The sequence below is a fragment of the Mchenga conophoros genome, linkage group LG10, assembly GCF_057382185.1.
Source record: "Mchenga conophoros isolate Kocher_MC1m ecotype Shallow Benthic linkage group LG10, M_conophoros_male_GT1.1, whole genome shotgun sequence".
Classification (NCBI taxonomy): Eukaryota; Metazoa; Chordata; class Actinopteri; order Cichliformes; family Cichlidae; genus Mchenga; species Mchenga conophoros.
In genome coordinates, this window is record NC_140535.1 from 34,335,326 (window position 1) to 34,356,025 (window position 20,700).

The window sequence follows — 20,700 nt, forward strand, 5'->3', positions numbered from 1 at the left end:
AACATGTTACAGGGAGACTACTGCACTGACAGCAGCTCTTCATGTTGACCTTCAGATGGACAGAAACGTCCACGGTCAGCTGATCCACTTCAGACTCAGCTGGTGTGTTTCAGAGGATGTCGACGAGCTCCGTGTTGAGTTTCAGGTCGTTTGGTTGAGCGGTTCTCGTATTTTGGGCCAAAGATGTTTCCTGTTGGGGCGACTGCTCCACTCTGTGTGCAGGGGGAGGAGCTAATACACACACACACACACACACACACACACACACACACACACACACACACACACACACTTGTTTCACTAACTTTGTGAGGACATTCAGTGGCATTAATGCATTCCTGAGTCTCTTATGTTCACGTTTAATCACCACATGTGTACATGTGGTGATTAAACGTGAACAAAGGTTGTTTTTTTTCTTATTACTAAGACGTCAGGCTCTCTCGTCTGCACAAAGAGTGGCTGCATCCAGAGAAAACCGTGCTGCAGGTCCCTGAAAGTAGCCGCCACCACTCAGTTGGTAACAGAAATCTGAACCCAAGCATTATTTTTCTTACTGTTGTAGCAGTCTGGAGATTTCCTCTGATTCAGCCATGAATACTCAGACCGTTGAGTCCTTTGCAGCTTCTACAGGAGGATGTGGCGGCCGCAGGGTCCATAAAAATGCTGTTTCAGTGTCCGTGTGTCAGCTAACCTGGCTGATAACCCAAACCTCTGACTTCAGGAAGCTAACATTTCAGCAGGCGTTACGCTAAAGCTGAAGTTTCGAAACATGGAGGCCAAAAACTAATGTATAAAAGATGATTCAACTTTTAACCCATTAGTTCATTTCTGTCTGATTTTCAGATTAAGAGTTTCAGGGTTAAAGGAAGAATTTGGTGAATTTTGGGTAAGTTTGGCACTCTGAGGGTGAACATGGGCACACTGGGGTTACATACTGCTACTGCAAGGCTCTTTTAACCTGAAACCAATTTTATTTTGTTTTAGCTGCTGTGTTACGATGCTGAAGTTCAGACAAATGAAATCCACAGAAAAATCTGTGAAATATGTGAGATATGTGTGGCAGCAGCACACAAATCCGACATTAAACTCTTCACATGGAACAAAAAACAGAGCCTGAGTTTTTATTGTCAATCACACGAGGTGAAACAAACAGAAGACGTTCTTACAGTGTGAGTCAAGTACAAACAGACACTGACAGTGTGGTGGGGAGTGCAAAGACACATCAGGTTTGTATGAAAGCTATAAAATCTGGTTGAAGACGGAGATTAACGACGCCAAACTCAGACAAAACGAATCTCTGATGACCGAATGGCCCAAGAATGTCTCTCGAAGCCGTCTTTGAGGGTTTTTGGGGACCCTGTAAGCAATGAGACTTTAAAATGAGGTTCTTTTCTCCCCGTTTCCTGGAAAAGTTGACATTTAGGAGGTTTTTCCCAGCTGGCGGCGGTGGCCGTTGCTGTGGAAACCAGGCTGCCTAAGAGAGCTGAACCCCACGCAGGCCGCCTCGGTGTTTGTCTCCCAAGCGGGCCCACCGGCTGGCGCAGAGCCCACATACCTTCCCTCGGCTCTCAGAGGCCAGAGGATAATGGAGGAGGGGCGGGGGCGCTGGTGGCGCTTTAATTGGCACAGACAGCGATTATGTTCAAGGTGAAGCTGCTGAAACTCCCTCGGCCCACCATTCAGCTCTCTGAACCCCGCTGCACTCGTTCCTCTTGTGTTTATTTGCATGCAAGGCGACCCTTTAGCTCCACACTAAATAACTGCTCTGACTCTTTACCACGACTGCAAAAGTCTGCACCACCTTTCAAAAACCTCCGCTCTACCAGGACACCGTGCACACGTGTTTACTCCTCACAGTACTGATGCATCATGGGATCATAAATTACTGCCAGCGTTCTCTCCCCGGGCTGTCAGACGACTGAAACACTTTGTGCTCGGCCGGTTTGTGGGAGTGGGTACAGCGAGTCTCTGATAAAAAAAAACTATTTTCAGCTGTGCACCATAATTCAAGATTAGGCACAAAAAACCTGCCGAGATGAATTTAATGAAAGCTGGTGTAGAGGCGGAAAAACAGGAAAAATTGATGCAGAATCGGACGAGTTTAAAAAAGAAAAAGAAAAAAAGATTTTGCACAGCATCATTTCTCTGAGTGCAAATTTTAAATCAGCCTTAAAATAATCTTTTTCATTTTTATTTTAATTTTCATTTCTTCTCGTGGCCACTTTGGTAGAAAAATCCTTTAATTGTCCCACGAGGGGAAATGTGGGTGTAACAGCAGTAAGAAAGACACATATACAAACAAACAGAAACACACACAGTTTTTACATATTTATATCGAGGACTCTTGGGGCTGCCTTCAGCAGTGAGTCCGCCCTCATACACTCCTGTGTTCAGCTGTCCAGCAGAATTAAGCGTGTTTGGTCTCAGTGGATAGTTTCCTGCTCATGAATGATCCAGCTGGATACTGGATTTAGGGGCGTGGCTACTTTGATTAATCAAGTTTGTTAATATTACCTGAAAATTCCAGTATCATCCAAATATGGTCACTTCTTACTGTAAAACAAACAGACAGAAAAAGCAACAGGACAGTGGTCCACGCACCAAAGTTGTTTCTTCCAAACGCAAAATCCAGAAACTAATGGCCACGTCCATCTTTTATGTACAGTCTTTGTCCGTGTGTGACGTATATTTGAATCCTAAATGTTGCGTTGCAGCTTTTTCCAAATGCACGTGACAGTTTTTGACAGCTCGCTCTGCTCGGCCTAACAGCAGCATGAAGGCTCGACACGTGAAACTATTCATGGCTTTGTGTGGAGCTGAAGGGGTCTGTCAGGGGTTTTACAGGTGAAGGAGACCAAAACGGAGCTAAAAGACGGCGTGTCGGTCAGAGTGTGTTGAGCTGTCATTTTTAACCTTTAAAAATCTGTTTGTGATGTTTCTCACTTTCAGCTTGCTGGATGAAAACGAAGAATGAAGACTAGTCCCGCCCCTCGTTTGTTCAGTCAGAGGACGAGGTCTGAGCGTGAGCAGCATCGCTGGGTCTGACGCTGCCGACATCAGGACTATCGATCGATGATCGATTACAGCATGTCGGTGTGCTGAGTCAAAACAGTTTTATTATCTTTGAGTTTTTATTTTACGTTTTGAATGAATAGAAACACAAAGCACAACAGAAACACGTCAAACTTTTAACTTCAAACTGTGAAAATCTTTGACTTTCAGGTCGATTATTGTTTCATTTTTGGAGTTCGTCGTCTGCCCAACTCACAGCAACAGAAAGGTTTCACACCTGTCCTCATGTACGGAAGCAAAGCTGGGACACAAACAGGAAACGTGTCGACGTGCTTCATCGGGAGGACGAGGAGGGTCGGATCGATGATGTCACATCAGGAAAACAAAGGGAAAAGAAGTGGAGGAGGCCGAAGGAGAGAAGCCATCATGGGCAGAAGGAAAGGACGAGCTGCTGCGCCGAGGGAGAGACCGAGCATCCTGGAGGACCACGAACGCCGGCGCCATTCAGCAAGGCACTAAAACAGAATCTGACTCTGCACCATCGGCCTCTTTTACCCGGCCGCCGTCGTACCGGGCAGAAAACGTTTCCTTTGTGGTCGTTGTGTTGGTGCTGAGCTCATGAGGGCCGCCAACAGGATCCTTTTCTTTCCAACATAGGGGCGTGGCCTGTGTGACTGACAGGTGGAGGTGACACAGGCGAGTGTAGCAAGTTCTTTGGTGTGACGCTGCTGCACGCTTTGTTTCTTTACTCCAGTGTCTCCAAAAACCAAGATGGCGTGACCCAAAATCCAAACTTGAGCCGCTGACGTCACCGTGGCTTCGGTTTCTGGTTTGTACCAATCCGCTGCAGTTTCACTAACAGCGGGCGGCCGGACACCGCGAGGTTAAAAACAGCGACCTGGGTTTGAGTCCCACCCTCCTCCGTCTCCTCCTCGCTGCACCGTCAAAGATGAAATCCTCCAAAATGAGCTTGATGTTTTCACTCTGACATTGAAGACAGAAGCTCCACCTTTGTCAGTACTGAAAATAATGACCTCACGACTGGGATTAAACAGCGACCGCTCTCTCACACTCAGGGTTTCGTATTTAAACTCACGATTCGTGCAGTTCAGTTTTTGCTCAACACAGAAGCAGTCTTAGTCTTTTCTGTTTTCCTTCGTTTAAACGAGTCTCATATCCACTTGGTTCCAGTGAAAGAAAATAAGACGCAGGAACAGAAAAAGTAGGAATCTGTGACGTTCACGCACATACAGGATGTTTGGTTCAATCTCACACGCTCTTATTTTGTAGTTTCCAGCAGATAAATCGTTGCTGTTTCTTTGCAGTAAAAACTGGAGGAAACAAAAGGTTTCTCTGGTCCTTTGTCCAAACCTCGCTGCTGTGTGACGGCGGGGTATCGATTGATCCATTGATCAGCATCTACATCGGGACGCCTGGAGGAGGAGGCAGACACGTGGACAGATGGAGGACAAAGGAAAAGCAGAGGTTCACTTCCCATCTGTGGTCTGTGTGTGAGACAGAGCGTCTCCCCTTTTGTCCATCAGCAGTCACGTCTCTTAGTTTTCCTTTGGGATCAAATAGAAGCTCCACAAATCCAAACTCTTTGTCATTTAGTTTGTCTCTAAGCTCCTAAATCTGCATCCTCCGATGACTCGACGCGTTTGGATCCTCTCAAATGAAAGATGTTTATCAAGAAATTATGAAGATCAGACGCTCCGAATGTTTCCGTCCAAGTAAAGAGGCGTCGGGATGTTGAAACAGATTAGAGCAATAAAAAAACTGTGTGGGGGTGAAACGAGCTGAAGATCAGCTCTGAACGCCGTGACCGCGAGCTTTAAACCAGCATGTGTGAGAGCACCTTCACAGAGCTTTAAAGGAAAAGCCCGAAGATCTCACATCACCAGGCATTAATCGTTCTTTGGTCCCGTCTCATTCATACACGAAACATCACGAGACCTGAAAAAGGGACAAAAAAGGAGAAGCTGAAGTTTAAACCCAGTTAAAGATGATTAATTTGCTAACTGGACTCCTTCAGTATCCTGTGTTCCTGGAGAAACTAGCACAGGCGTTGATCTGGTGGGATTTTTATCCCATTCTTCCAGATGAATGTGAAAGTTTGACTTCTGTGAACTTTTGCTTTTTTCCACAGATTCCTTCGGTGATTGAGTGGGCCGCTGCAGCAGCTTTATTTTCCTTGGCTGTGTGCTGAAAATCAGCCTCACACCACAATGTTCCCACCTCCAGACTCCACTGTTGGAGCCTGATGGGCAGTATGGTCTCGCCTTCAAACACGGTGAACAATGACATCCAGCCTCGTGTGACGGATCCTCCCAGGAGTTCGTTGGCTTTAAGCGAGGCAAACTTGCTTCCCGCAAGCGACCCTTCACTCTTCTGACTCCTCCGTCAGGCGTGTCGTCAGTAAGGTTCAGAGCGGCGAGGATGTGAAGGTTTTGGGAGATTTCTTTGCTTTTACCTGTGCGACAAACTGATGCTGAAAACGTTTTATCGGCCATCAGTCCGCCTCAGTCAGCTCATATCAGTTTGGGGGCCGGCTTACTTTCTAATCACAGGTCTCAGCTGTTTCTTGGCTTCGTGCCTCTTCGCTGTGCCATTCGATTTTATTACACAGAGGTAATTCTCACTGAGCTCTGAAACGGGGATGCTGCTCCTCCACATCCAGCCACGGTAACATCTGACTGAGGTGCCTCCTACAGGTGAGGCGTTTCAAGCATGTCCAGCGTGGAGGAGGCCCTGTTACACCTCTGAACTCTTTTATTGCACCAACTCTCAGGAGGATATGTTCTGCAGCTGCCTCCCTCCCCACTGTGATGCAGTATAAACAATGTTTTTATGACTAAATGTGACCAAATCAGAGTTACTGTTGAGTTTAGAGATGGCACGATACCACTTTTTTATGTCCGATACCGATATCATAAATTTGGATATCTGCCGATACCGATATGAATCCGATACAGTGTTTTTTAATCAACAAAACTGTTTTTTAAAATATCTTGCTGCATTTTGCAAGTCTGCAAGTTCATACTCAAGTTTAAAACAACAACTACACTAAAGCTATTCTGTTATACCTGTATACAAAAAAAATATTTCATAGTTCAGCAATACTGATCAATCTAATAAACTTAGACCTACACCATCCTCCCTATTCTGGTATTTTAAAGAGTACTTAGCGTAAATATTAAGCAACCTAACTAATAGGGTTCCAACTCCCAGCAACAACAAAAATAAATAAATAAAAAATAGGGAACCACCCCTCACGCTCCACCTCATGATGCTTAATCGACGTAATCAACCTTAATTTGATGCAGTGTGAAAAAAAAATGCACAGAAATCAATTATTTTTCAAGAAATATTAAATAGATTCAACATCTTTCTTCAACAAAATTGCAGACTGCACAGATGGTACCTTCCCAAAGTAAAAAATACTATAGCTTACTAGGGTATATATATTAGACTTAATAGTCACTATATACAGTAATTGACTTCTATTCATTTTACATCAAATTAAAACTTTGGGTGTCAGATAATTATTTATTAAAAGCTCGACATTTTAAATGAGAATAAGAAAGAAAAGTATGTCTTTGTGCCCCCTTTTCCCTGTTAATGCCCTATCGGCCCCCCTGGCTAAACTTTGCTAGATCCGCCCCTGCACAGTTACCAGCGTCAGCTACTAGAAAAAGATCCTCGAGTAGAAAGTAATATTAAATAAATTCTAACAACAGCTTATCAAGCTTAAACGTTCTGCTGTTGTTCAGCCGCTGGTTTCCTCTTTCTGGTGCAAAGTGGACCAAAAACAAACAAGAGAGACGGACTCGCGACAGAAAAGCCGATCAGCTGATCAGTTTCACGATTGAAGTATCAGCCGGAGAGGAGAGGCAGTCGCTTGTTAAGCTTAACGCAGGAATGCTTTACAAACATTCAGAGATGGACTTACACACTTGCTTTACTTCTCTCGGGGATAACTTTGTCGGAGATGAAATGCCAGGTTGCTAGCGAAGCTCCAAATGCTATCCAGACCACACAGGTCCCGCATGCCACAGCCACTGCTCCGACGTGCTAACGTTCTGAGGTGAGTTACGGCGTGTTGCAAGTTTTGTGAGGTGCTTTCGTGATATTTAATGGATCGGATTACATTTTTTATTTTTCTCCGATATCCGATCCAGTAATTTAGGTCAGTATCGGACCGATACCGATACGTAATATCGGATCCGTCCATCTGTAGTTGAGTTTATAAATGTGTTTAACGGACTGGAAACATCTAAGAGACATAAGATAACTCTGAGTTGTGTTTTCACTGGTGGATCAATCAAAAGCTCCTAAAGCACGTCCTGTGGTGCTGTCAGTGTTTCAGACATTATTTAGGAACTGTAGATTCGATTTTACATGTTTCAGTCACATCGTGAGTCTCTTTGTGACATCCTCCATTTCAGTTTCAGGGAGTCGTGACGAACAAAAGGAACCTCTGATCAATAAAACATCTCGTCGTGACTTTTTCTTGATATTTAGTTTGTTTTTGTCAGACGATAATCTGCACTCGCACCGTTGCTTCCGAAAAGCCGTTCTTGTTCTGCACGTTCTCAGTGTCAGACTTTTCTGTCTTTGCTGCTGAAGCTGTGTTTTCATTGAGATTATTAGATTTCTTTCTCCTGTCTGGGTTTTATTTTTACAGTTGAGCGCAGACAAAGACTGGAGACTTCAGAAAGAAATATTTATGAGTCTCAAGGGGTTAAAAGTCTGCAGGAAAAACACAACTCGCATACCAAACCAATGAGACGGAGCCCCACAGTGAGTTCTGTAATCCAGAGCAGAAACCGAAAGACACCGAAAGACACAAAGTCTGCAGGAACACAAACGTCTCACAGAGGCTCAAATGTTCAAAATGAAGTGGCTGAATCTAAACTTTCAGCTGTTTTAGATACATGACACAGAAAAATACATTTCCTCATAAGGTGAATAGAAATGCTGATATTTGAATCAGACTCTCAGCTCATCATTCAAACTAAAACTACATTTTTAATTCCCAAAAAGGAGCCAGAGTTTGAATCTGAGCACAGATTTACAAGCTGAGGCCGGCAAACATTTCCAGTTCTTTCCAAGGCGAGAGAAGAAAACAACAACTATATTTCGAAACTATTGACTGTATGTAAAAATGGATGGTTGCCACCTTGAAGTCACCATTGTTTTAAAGCTCCTGCCTGTGACTGTATTTGAGTTATCAGCTAACACGAGCTAGCCTGGTCAGTAAGCTTATAGCTAATTAACAGTAACAGCTGAAAAGTGGTCTCAGAGAGGCTGCGGCACAAACACAAATATATAACATCATAATTTCAATAAAGATGGCGAAGACTACAAAATTATGTGAATTCAGGGTTCCTGATGGACACGTTAGCAAAGAATAAACTAGTCTGCATGTTTCATTAGTTTCACAGTTTTCTTTTTAAATTATTATAATTTGAAAAACTATGTCAGATGAGAGGTTGATGTTATTCTATGACTGGTGTAACAAAACAGTCACTGATTCGAGTCTCAGCGTTTGCATTAACGCTGAAACATCTGACAGTGTTGTTATTATTTGTGTTAATTTAAACATCAGTGTCGATTAACACACTGAGCTTTGGTTTAATTGAACTACATCACCCTCCTTAAAATTCATCTCATTGTGACGTCACCTCCATGAGTTAGGTCATTGGTGTCAAAGGTCAAACCTGCATGTCTTCATCTACAGACCTCTGTAAACAGCACGCACACACACTGTGAGTAACAGTGCTCCTGCAGCAGACTCAGGAATGTGCTCATTTCCTCTTCGGTTTGAGTGTTTGCTCTCAGGATGCCTTTTCTTTTTTTTAAAACACGGTGAGTTTAAAAGTCCAGCAGCAGAGGAATGTGTGTGTGTGTGTGTTCTTGTATTACTACTGTTGTGGGGACACAACTCTGTCTAATCACTCACAACACAAGGACCTGCGTTTCATTAGGCATAAAGCTGGCAATAAAAATCTGAGGGCAAATATTTTACTTTAAATTTAGACTCAAAACTATCTGGAGGATATTTTTTAAAGAATGTTTAATTTAATCATGATTAAATAAATAACAATTAAATAATTATAATCTTAATTACATTTTTACATGACAACAAATTACACAGAGAAGCTAACATGAGAGCAAAAAGATGACTCGAGAAAACTGGTCAGTGTTTCTGCTCTCCATAATAAAAGCTTCCACACGGGACTCAATTCTTCCAGGTCTCTGGCTCCATCTAGTGGTCGGATTGAGGAATCACAAGGTTTAGAAAAAAATCTGGAGGTCATTATTGTTTCTGTTCAACTTTAAAAAGCAGGAATTTGCTCAAAAAAGAAGAGCAAAAATCAAAATGATGCTGAAGAGTTTTCATCATCATTCATAATTAACATCCAAAAATTAAGTCAACATAATTTTTCCTATCATATATGTGCAGGGTGGGCCATTTATATGGATGCACCGTAATAACATGGGAATGGTTGGTGATATTAAAGTCCTGTTTGTGGCACATTAGTATATGTGAGGGGGCAAACTCCTCAAGATGGGTGGTGACCATGGTGGCCATTTAGAAGTCGGCCATCTTGGATACAACTTTTGTTTTTTTCAATAGGAAGAGGGTCATGTGACACATCAAACTTATTGGTAATGTCACAAGAAAAACAATGGTGTGCTTGGTTTCAACGTAACTTTATTCTTTCATGAGTTATTTACAAGTTCCTCTTTGTTCACAGCCATTGACATGTCGAAGAGGTTAACACGTGAGGAGCGGATGGAAATTGTGTTGATATCTGGTGAACGCAGTAACCGGGTCATTGCAGCAGATTTCAATGCAAGACACCCTACGAGACCACCCGTCTCCCATGCTACAGTCAGCAAACTGCTTGCTAAGTTTCGTGAAAGTGGTTCAGTGTTGGATTTGCCAAAATGTGGACGCAAGAAAACTGTCACTAATGAAGAAACATCAGTGGCTGTCCTAGCTTCATTCAGCAAGAGCCCACAGTGTAGCACTCGCCGCATGTCACTGGAGAGTGGCATTAGTCGAACATCCCTTCGGCGGATATTAGCTACTCACAAATGGCTCCCTTACAAACTCCAGCTACTGCAGCATCTCAGCGAGGACGACCCAGATCGGCCACAGAATTTGCAGAATGGGCAAAACAAAAATTGGAACAGGACCCTCAGTTCACGCAGAAGATTTTGTTCAGTGATGAGGCAAACTTTTATGTGAATGGTGAAGTTAACAAACAAAACCACCGCTATTGGTCTGACACTAACCCACATTGGATGGATCCCTCCAAGACTGTTGGAACAACAAAAGTGATGGTTTGGTGTGGTATATGGGGTACAACGATAGTGGGTCCATTCTTCATCAGTGGAAACCTCAAGGCCACTGGATATTTGAAATTGCTACATGATGATGTGTTTCCCTCTTTCTGCACTGAAGCTGGCACGTTCCCTGAGTTTTTCCAGCAGGATGGTGCACCACCACATTATGGGTGCCAGGTCCGAGCATTCCTAGATGAACAGTTTGCTGGAAAGTGGATTGGTCGTCGTGGGCCAGTTGAATGGCCCCCAAGGTCTCCCGATCTGACCCCCTTAGACTTTTATCTTTGGGGTCATCTGAAGGCAATTGTCTATGGTGTGAAGATACGAGATGTGCAGCACCTGAAACTACGGATACTGGATGCCTGTGTTGGCATTTCTCCTGCGGTGTTGCTATCAGTGTGTGAAGAGTGGGAGAAGAGGGTTGCATTGACAATCCAACACAATGGGCAGCACACTGAACACATTTTATAAGTGGTCAGAAACTTGTAAATAACTCATGAAAGAATAAAGTTACGTTGAAACCAAGCACACCATTGTTGTTCTTGTGACATTACCAATAAGTTTGATGTGTCACATGGCCCTCTTCCTATTGAAAAAACAAAAGTTGTATCCAAGATGGCCGACTTCTAAATGGCCACCATGGTCACCAGCCATCTTGAGGAGTTTGCCCCCTCACATATACTAATGTGCCACAAACAGAGATTCCCATGTTATTACGCTGTATCCATATAAATGGCCCACCCTGTAGATATCCATATTATTGGGGGGGGGGGGGGGGGGGGGGGGGGGACGACGACACTAAGTGTTATTAGTATATTTAATATGTATAAGGATACAAAAAAATTCTTACATCATTTCTATTATTATTATTACACCTACACTTGTGATGTTAAATAATCTGACATTAAATTTACTATTTTTAACAAAAGTTTATTTAAAAACAACCCCCCCCCCCCAAACAGACAAAAAAAATGTCCAGAGTTACAGATTTAGAGACCAGTTAGCAAACATCTGTAAATGCTAACCCCTGGCTGAGTGGTTCACGCTAACAGTATACATGGGGAAAAATTTGCTTACCTGCAAATATCGTACAGCTTTTTATAATCAAGTTTACATCTGATATAAAATAAGAATAATGTCACAATCAAAAGATTATTTTAAACAGTTAATTCTTATTTTGCTTACGGAAACAAATGACTTAATATTTGTACTGCTGAGCAGGACAGGACAGGCTGTCTGTAACATTACTGCTTTTATAGAAGTTCTCTTTTGTTACTTTAGTCACATTTTGTGTTTTCATAAAAGACAATTTCCAAAATTCTTCAAATCCAACTTCCAGCGTCATTTAAGAGGAAAACTTTGTTCTAAAAATAACCCACACAACTTGTAACTCAAAGTATTTTGAAAGCTTGATTAAAAAAATAAAATAAAATTCTAATTTAATGAAAGGACTAGATGTTACAATCCCTGATACCGTGTTGCTTCAAATTGAGAAAGTCTTGAGGGATGGCTACTATGAGGGAAGGCAGCCTGGAAGCTTTACCAGCAGGACACAATAATAATAATAATAATAATAATAATAATTCCAACTTCATATATTTCTACTTGTTAACATCGTCTTCTGTCATGAGTGAAACGCTGGCTGCTATGGAAGCTTACTTTTGAAACTGTTTGCAGCAGTAAAAGAACTTTTACTTTGAAGGTGAAAGGTCTCCGGTTCTGGTTTGCATTGGCTTTTGTTCGACTTTCTCCACAGCTCACCAGGTAGTGTTTTCAAAGAAGTCTCCCTGTTTCATGCAAACTACGGCCAATCTTCTAGCAACCAAAGCAATCACAAGGCTTTCGGGGCAAATACTGTGAAGCTGTGGTTATCAGATGGCAACTAACCCGTCTCTATGCCTCTGTGACCGAAACCTTAGTTTGGTGTGTTTGGTGTAAAAGGTCAACTAGCATTAGCTGATCACACAAGACTCCACCCTCTCTTCCAAATATGGTCACTTGTGGCTCCATAAAACCGACACAGCAGTGGCTGAAATGTTAACGTCCACTGTGACAAACTTTTACATACATTCTTTTTAATTTGCCTGTAAAACACTATAAAGATAGTTTATTCTGAGAAATCTACTTTACTGCCATAAAAATTCTATAAAAATTCTTGTTTTCTTTTCAAATTCTAACTCAAATATTTGAATATCATCTCATACAAATTTCCGTGACATCGAGACTTTTCCATCTGAACACCGTCCTCAAGTGAAGGAACATCGTGAATACTGGAGGAAACATTACAAAGGAATTATTAACAGATTACTTTTATTATAAATATACAGTGTTAAAATGGAATGGTACCTGACACTGCTAGCTGTTTACAGAAACAAAAAGGAAGTTCTGTTTAACATAATCAATCGAGAGGGTTTAAAAACAAACTCCTGCAGTTCAAATCAAACATCTCGGGGAAGCGTTCGTTCTCTCCGGTTGACTGAGACCAAAAGTTCAACTCAGGTTGCAGAGAAAAAAAAAAAAAAAAAACACGAGATGCTTCTGCTGATCCAGGGTTCGTTTCCATGGGAAAAACAAACAAAAACAAAACGGGACAAAAATCATGAAAACAAAAACGTGTCAGGTGATTTAAAAATGAGATCACAGGCAGATGTGAGTGAGACATTCGTCAGTGTGTAACATCCAAGAGTTTTTAAAGGTGCCACAAGCAGCATTTTTAACACCTGGAAACATTTAATTTCTCTGCCAGAGGACCATACAAGGGAAATCCCCTCTCTGTGATGTCATACAGAGCCAGGAGGACTTAGACCAACATTTGAAACTTTGATCTTCTCCTGGAGCAGGAGATGTGCAGCAGGAAATAAAGAAAATCACATAAGTAGAAACAACAACGTCCCAGTTTTTTAAATCTGCTGAATTCTAACTCAGTTTAAAAAATTTCTAATATTTTTTTTGAAACACTTTATTCGGCCAAACATTCAATAGTTTATTCAAAAATACAGAATTGATTAAAATAGTCGTCTTTAGGAGCATCTGACATGTAGCTAATTTTTTGACACTGATATAGAAGCCAGAGGAAAGCTTTCTCTCTTTTTAACAGTCACATTGATGCAGCAACGTCAGATGTTAAAATGTGGCGTGCAGCACCTTTTAAAAAAGATTTGATCATTTTTCTTCATGAATGTCCGTCCAGCTACTCGGCGTCCTCGTTAGGTCCAGTTTGCTCCAACAGACGGAGCTGAGCGAGCGTCCTGCCTCCAACACCGCGGCTTTACCTCATTTCACCCAACAGGTCAAAGAAACGCCATCCGACTGCAGGAGCCGTTGTTCAAGTCAATGTTGTGAAGGCCAATGAGCTCATTCGCCTGCAAGTATCAACTCCAATCCAAAGTATCAGGCACTTAAATTTGAAGAACTTTACAGAAATGAGCAGTGCCGTTTGAGTCTTGATGCTGGAGTAGTGTGCAAAACACTGGATATAAGATCTGCTGAACATGCATAACAAAATGTAAACATTGGAAAATTTAAGATCAAATGGGAAAAGAAAAAAAAGACTGAAATTATACCTAAAGAAACTTTAACAAACTCAGTTTAAATAACCAGGAACAAACCTAGTCTCACACTGGTTTCACCTGATTCTCCAGCTCTAAACTAGAAGACCTCCCTTCACCTGACTTTGCCTCGTCAACAATAAATGCAGCTAAAAATTACTTACTTAGTTAGAGATTAAAGAGAAAACTGGTCCAGTGGAGTTATGGTTTGACTGGGAGGCGCCCAGTGAGAAGCTGAGGTGAATCAAAGTGAACGAGGTCCTACGACAGAGGAAGACGAGTTGATTCAAAGGTCAGGATGACATAATGGCGAGTGAAGCGATTTTGTGAAGAAGAAGAAAGTTTTGTGAAGTTAACTGCGCTTCAAACACCTGCTTTTTGGCAGCGAGGGTACCCTTAGTGACAAGTTCTAGCACCTCAGTATTAATCGACAAAGACGTGGATTGAAAATCATTGAAAGTTTCCGGGTTCTTCCAAGAACATCTGAACATGCAAAGACCACCCTCGCTAACATTTGATGCAAACCCAGTCATTTTGCTAGTTTTGAAATGTGACCTCGTCTTCATCGGTTACTCCTGGGGTGCTTTTAAGGGGTCATCTGCACACATGCCACTCTACTGTAGGCTTTACTGGCTGCTGCCCCTCAGGAGGCTTACAGCAGTTGGACAATCAGAGGAAAGCAGGCTTTTCAGGAGGGTTTCCTTAGAGACACTGGAGCTAAAACAGCTTGTTTTAGACATACACTAAAGTTAAAGCCCAGTTTAATAAAAATAAGGATTATTTTGAGCTATGAGTCATGCAAAGCTGCTCTGGTAGAGTTGAAGAATAAAAATAAAGGAAATGAGCAGAATCGGTCCCCCTTTGATAAAGTCCTAAGTTGTGCGTTAAAGTAAGCGGTACAGCTCGCCAAAAGCTAAAGGTGCAGGTGGAAAACTTTCACACAACCACTTCTGTCACATTTCTTGTGTAAAATCGAGTGTAAAGCCTGAAAAGACACGCTGCGTCTGCAGGACGATAAAACCGAGTGTACATGCGTTTTTTGGAAACGTTTGGAGGTTTATGAACTCGTTCCCTCTGAAGCGCCTCACCTACAATAAATAAAGGTGTTCTGACAGGAAGAAGCAGAGCCATTATGTACAGTAGTTACCCTGTTCTCACTGTTGTTACTGCATGAAGGGGAATAAGACTTTGTATTTACCGGTATTCACCATCGTCTCCTGGTTACTGCTCATTTTCCCCACGAGTGAAGAAGAAAATCCTGAAGTCCTAAAACTCCGACAGAGGTCACGGAAAAGTCCCGGTCGAGTACTTTGGTGCGTCTGCCCAGCTACGACCGACTGAGTGTGTACATCTCTACTCGCGTACTCATTCACAAACGATTTGCCTCACATGAAGCCAACAGTCGAATAAATCAGGAGGAAAAAGTCCTGCACGTATTTTCATAAACAAGCCACAGTTTCTTTTAATTAAAATAGACTTTCTTAAAATTCTCAGGAAAATTAGGTCGGCTACGAGGAACTTTTCCTCTCGACACGTGATGGCGATGAAAAGAACAACAACAATAATAGCAACAATAATATGGCAACAAAACTAAGCAAACAGCACCACTTAATTTCGGTGTCGTAGTTGATTCGACTACTCGGGCAGGAAGAAAGGAAACGAGGAAAAGCGAGTGTGTACAGTAGGTGTGCAAATCTGAACCAACGTCTGTGGCAGAAAACAAACAGGAAAAGGCGACTTAAAGGGATACCTTGATGTTTGTTGGGTTTCATGTACGCACTTTAAATGACAGGATGATGATGATGAAGTGATGAAGGATCCGTTTCGCAGTCTTTGGTGGAGCTTTTTCCTAAACACGACTGAATCAAACAGAAACCGAACTAACAGGTCCGACGCGCATCGGAGAGCGGTGCAGAATCGTCTCGCCGCTCCCGCAAAGGACGGCGCCGCTCTCAAAACGAGATGTAATGAGGTCCGGATGGAGACGACTCGAGCGCTCGTGAAGCCGCAGGAAACCGCGACGAGGTGATCAGAAAGTCCCAGACATTGGCCCGTCAAAGGACCGGAAACCTGGTTTCACATTAAAGATCCTCTTCTCTGAGAGGTCCAGAGTTGGAGCTACGGAGTCGCACTCTGACCATCACGGATGGCGAGCGTTCGCTCTACGAACCAGACGAAGACTCCAGACTTCCTGACAGGCTCAGCAGGTGAAGTCCGTCATGTTCTCCACATTCATCAAGTTGTAAACCGTGAATTTATCCCTCACCTGCACCAGGTGATTCCTAATCTTTGCTCACCTCCTGAACCCCTCCCTCAGATCCCTCCGTCTGAGTTTGTGCACTTTGAGAAATTAAAAAGAAGCTGAAAAATCAACGCTGGAGGTCAGCTAGTGCCTGCCTCCCGAGCAGCTGTGCTGGAACTTTCTGATCTCACGCTGCCCTAAACACCCCTATATACGGATCAATCCGCCACTAAAAGTAGTTCCTAACAGTTTGTAGGAGTTGAGGAGAAGACGTGTTTTAACAGTTTAACTCCACATGCTTGGCATCCATCTATGTGCGTTTATGGACTGGCCTCCTACCCTAATGCATGCTGGGATACTCCCCTTGAACATATGAAGCAGGCGAGAAACTATAAAAGAACCTGAGGTAGTCTGAATGCTTGGGCTACGAGTTTGGTACGAGCTCTAATGTGAAGGCTGGTAGTGATGAGGGCGCCATCGTAGCTGCTGAGGGTTTTATAAGGAAACCAATGAGGTGGAGGGTCCGCGCAGTCGTTACGAGCTTAACGAACTCTGAGAAACACTGAAACGCCAATTTTTCTCAGGCCTGGAAGCAGCTCTACAAGAGAGCTGAGGGACGCAGGTCCATCATCAAGGTATCTCTTTAAGAGAATGTGTTTGAAGCCGGCGACGAAGCAGCTCGCAGGCCGATTTAAGGCACGTGTGTGAGAAAGTTTACATCATTAGAGCTAACGAACAGGACTATAAACGCTTCACTTAACGAGCTATAACGTGAAGACTGAGAGGAGCTGCTTCTTTTTTCTTTTGCTCACGTAACATCTAAACACCTTATCAGAAAATAACTCTGTCTCTACAGACGTAGAGTACAATTTAAAAGCTACAAACTACAGTACACTCTTAATGCTAGTTAATGAAGTCCCGATGCATAGCATCACCCATAGATGGACACTGATTCTGACTTTGTGGATCTCTGACGGCGGAGTCAATCGTAGTGTTATGGAGGTTATGGCAGTGTGTGTCCGAGTCCGTGTCTCGTCTCCGGTGAGATGCGTGATTGTCATGAGCCGTCGTTCCTCCGCAGAGTTCGTCCGACGACGTGAGTGGAAAAAAACTAAAATGCGAAGAGGAAGAGTTGGTGAAGATGGAGAAACGAAAGCTCCGCGCTCCCGTGGGTTCAGGCGCTGACGTGATAGGGCATCTTCCAACAAATCAGAGCGGCGGGGGTTAAAAACACTGCGTGTCAGCATTGGCGGCGCCGCGGCTGGAGCAGTCTCCGCAGTCTCTCCCTTCCATCGCCATCTTTTCTACTGCCACCTCCTCCTCATCCTCCTCCTTCACATCTTTTAGCGGATCCTCTCCGCTCTCGACTTTAGGGACGAACTTCCCGAACCGCACGCCATTCAGATCCTCCTCCAGTTTGACTTTGAAGGGCGGCAGGCCGAGCAGGAAGGCCCGGATCCTGCTGGGCGAGCTCAGATCTGCGGGTTCATCCTGGTTCTTCATCTCCACCTCGACCTGCCCCCCTCCTCCCACCACCGCCGCTCCTCCTGCTGCACTTCCTGCGGAGCTGGAGCGCGTTTCCTCAGCTGGCTCTGTGAAGCCGGTCCTCACTCTCTTGGCCGGCAGCTGGTCGGCGTTCCCATTGACGACGGCCCGGCTCGGCTCCGGCCCTTCCGCGGCGGGTCTCTTCGGCGTGAACCGTTTGCTGAGGTTGAGGGGCAGCGCCTGCTCGGGGGGAGGGGTGGGCTTGGCGTTCAGGTCCTGGGAGAGAGCCTCGGACAGGCACCGCGTGAACATCTGCAGCTGGGACGGGCCCAAGCAACGAGTCCTCATCAGCTGACACACCTGAACGCTGCAGTCAAGGTTCACGGGAAGGACTCGGAGGGGGGGCATGGGGGGCCGGGTTCTAGCCTCTCGCCCGCCTCCTCTCGGCCCCCCCTCGTCCATGTTACACCCTGAGCAATGGGTGTGGTGCTGCTGGAGGGGGTGGGGCTGTGGCTGCTCCCCGCTCGGGTGAGGGGTGTCTGGGCTCCCACTCTTCGGCTGGGGGGTGTAGATGATTGGATGGTGCTGGCTCGGGTTCTGGGGCATCAGGGCAGGGCTCTCGGGGCCCCTCTGCAGTCCCAGCCGGCTCCTGAACACGTCCGAAGGACACAAGCCTTTGATGGGGCTGAAGCCGCTCAGAGAGCCTCTGATGAAGTGGCGCGGCAGCGCGGAGAGGAGCACGCCCGTGGCGGGAACCACAGACTCCCCTCGCTCTGTCTTCACCTCCTTCGGTTTGGGCTGGAAAGAGATGAAGGGGCCGGCGAGGGGGGCGAGGTCCGGGGTGAGGGGCATGGTGATGGGCAGGATGGCCGGCTGCAGGGAGCAGAGAAGGAAATGAATCACATGCAGTCAAATCAAACCTCCTCACAGGCGTGTACGAGTGTTTCGTGGTCGTTACCCTGTGCATGCCGCTGGCGGCAGTTCCTCCGCGGCCCACGGCTGGAAGCTGTTGCTGCGTCATCTCCACCGCACTGCCTTTGACCTTCGCCTGCTGCAGTGCCAGCAGCTTTGCCTGAGCGAGCACCGTGGCCTTGTTTCGCGTGCCCGGCGGCCGGCCTCGACCTCTCTTTGCCACCATGGTGCCGTTCGGGTTTGGGACCTGTTCAGAGGCAAGAGAGGCTGGAGGTGAACCAACTAAGCCAATTAAAGCAGTGACGTTTGCAGGGTTACTGAAGTGGTGGTGGCTAGCAACACAGCTATGTTAGCATAACATAAACACAGTGAAGCTGGAGGATGAACGCTAACGTTTTCCACCTGATAAAAGTTAATGTGAGGGTTCCTGATGGTTAGAGACAAATACAGTCGCATGGCAGGATGCTGTAAACGGACCAAACGTCAGTCAGGAGAACAACTGAGATAATCCATCCACAGGTGAGTCATTAATATACTGCAACAACATGGGAACAGAGCAGCTGCCAGAGAATTCAGCATTAATGAATCAATGGTACAGAAGTGGAGGAAGCGCAGTTTTTGGCTTCCCCCATATTCCAAAAGTGCTTCATCTCTTTGCTATGACTGTCGCCCGCCATAATTTGCAGATGATGTTGTTTGCAGCTGCTGCCATGCTTTCGACCAACACAGGGGCAGCTTGATGACACCATCAACATGCGCTATCGCCGTAGAGCGGTATAAATTTCTACCGTTTCTACCGCCCACCCCGAGGCGGCAGTGTCAGCGTCCCCCCATCACAGCATCACCCGAGCATCTGTTACGGAGCATCAGCGTTCAGCAGTGTTAGTAACAGATGAAAACAAAGCTGTCAGCTCACGTCATCATGCATGGTGGGAGAAGCAGCAGCAGGTGGTGTGGCCATCTTCCTCTCCCGGGGTCTGGGTCCCGGCTTTTTGCCTCTGGGATGTGGTCTCCTGCCTCTGATGCCTCTGGGCTTCGGCACCACCGGGGATTCTGGGACTTTAAACTCTGCTCCGCCCGCTCTGAGGTGTTCTTCATAAGGAAGCATCAGCCTGAGACACAGAAACCTGAACTTTAGCATGTGGACCCTTTTAGTCACAGGTCAAAGGTCAAGGGTTTAGTTTTCAGTATTTCCATTACATCTGTCAGGATATTACGGAGCCAGAATAATAATGTGCACAGTAATGCACATGGTCTACTCAGGTACAGGGAGCTTTCCTGCTCTCTAACACTAATGACCGCTTCATCCAGCGCTGACCTCTGCTGGATGAAGGTACGAAGCCCACTGGCTGGTTTTCCTCTCTGCTTACAGACCCTCGTCACTTCCCTTTGCTCACTTTTGAGTGTAAAACGGTCTGAAACGCTCGGTGAGCGCAGTCAGAGATGATGTCTGTCTCACCTCTCGTAGTGTCTCCTGGTGCAGGTCGCAGCGCTGGTGCTGCCGGGGCATCCGCCCAGCTCGTTGTAAACCACTTTCCACAGACGGTCTGTCGTCACCTGCCGCACGAAAACAAGCAGAAAGTCAGATAACGAGGAGTAACCCTCAAAGGACTGTGGTGACCGGTTCACGATAGTTCAACTGGAGACTCCCAGGTATTCAGCCTGCAGTGGAGACCATGCACCAACTCTAAGGCCTTCACCCCACTGCAGGCTGAATACCTGGGAGTCTCCGTCAGCTGCCTTTTGATCCTGGAAGAGGTCGAACCGCCTCTGACTCCTCAGAGTCAAAGTATCAGAGTCGACTTTGAGAGGAAAACTTGACCTAAATCCTGGTTTACATCAGTTTTAGTGCCCCCTACTGTTTAGACACGTGTAACTACATCCTCAACCATTTGGAAAGGGTGACGACTGATTTATACTTTTAATTTTGTTGGCAGTGGTTTCATCTACAAAGACTCTTCTGTGGAACCAGCTTCCAGTTTGGATTCAGGAGACAGACACTATCTCTACTTTCAAGATCAGGCTTCAAACTTTCCTTTGTGCTAAAGCATATAGTTAGGGCTGGACCAGGTGACCCTGAATCCTCCCTTAGTGATGCTGCAGTAGACGTAGGCTGCCGGGGGATTCCCATGATGCACTGGG

At 45.0% G+C, this 20,700-nt stretch overlaps 1 protein-coding gene across 1 annotated transcript in view; it reads right to left on the reverse strand.

Moving 5' to 3' along the window:
• Positions 1-12,664: 12,664 nt before the first annotated feature.
• Positions 12,665-20,700, reverse strand: part of LOC146566276 (uncharacterized) — a 49,125-nt gene continuing 41,089 nt past the window's right edge. The window contains exons 9-12 of the mRNA XM_085289897.1: positions 20,018-20,115; positions 19,475-19,670; positions 18,605-18,805; positions 12,665-18,519 (exon numbers count right to left, since the gene is read on the reverse strand). Coding sequence (XP_085146023.1) covers positions 17,386-18,519; positions 18,605-18,805; positions 19,475-19,670; positions 20,018-20,115 — 1,629 coding nt within the window. The 3' untranslated portion in view covers positions 12,665-17,385. The remainder of the gene's footprint in view (positions 18,520-18,604; positions 18,806-19,474; positions 19,671-20,017; positions 20,116-20,700) is intronic.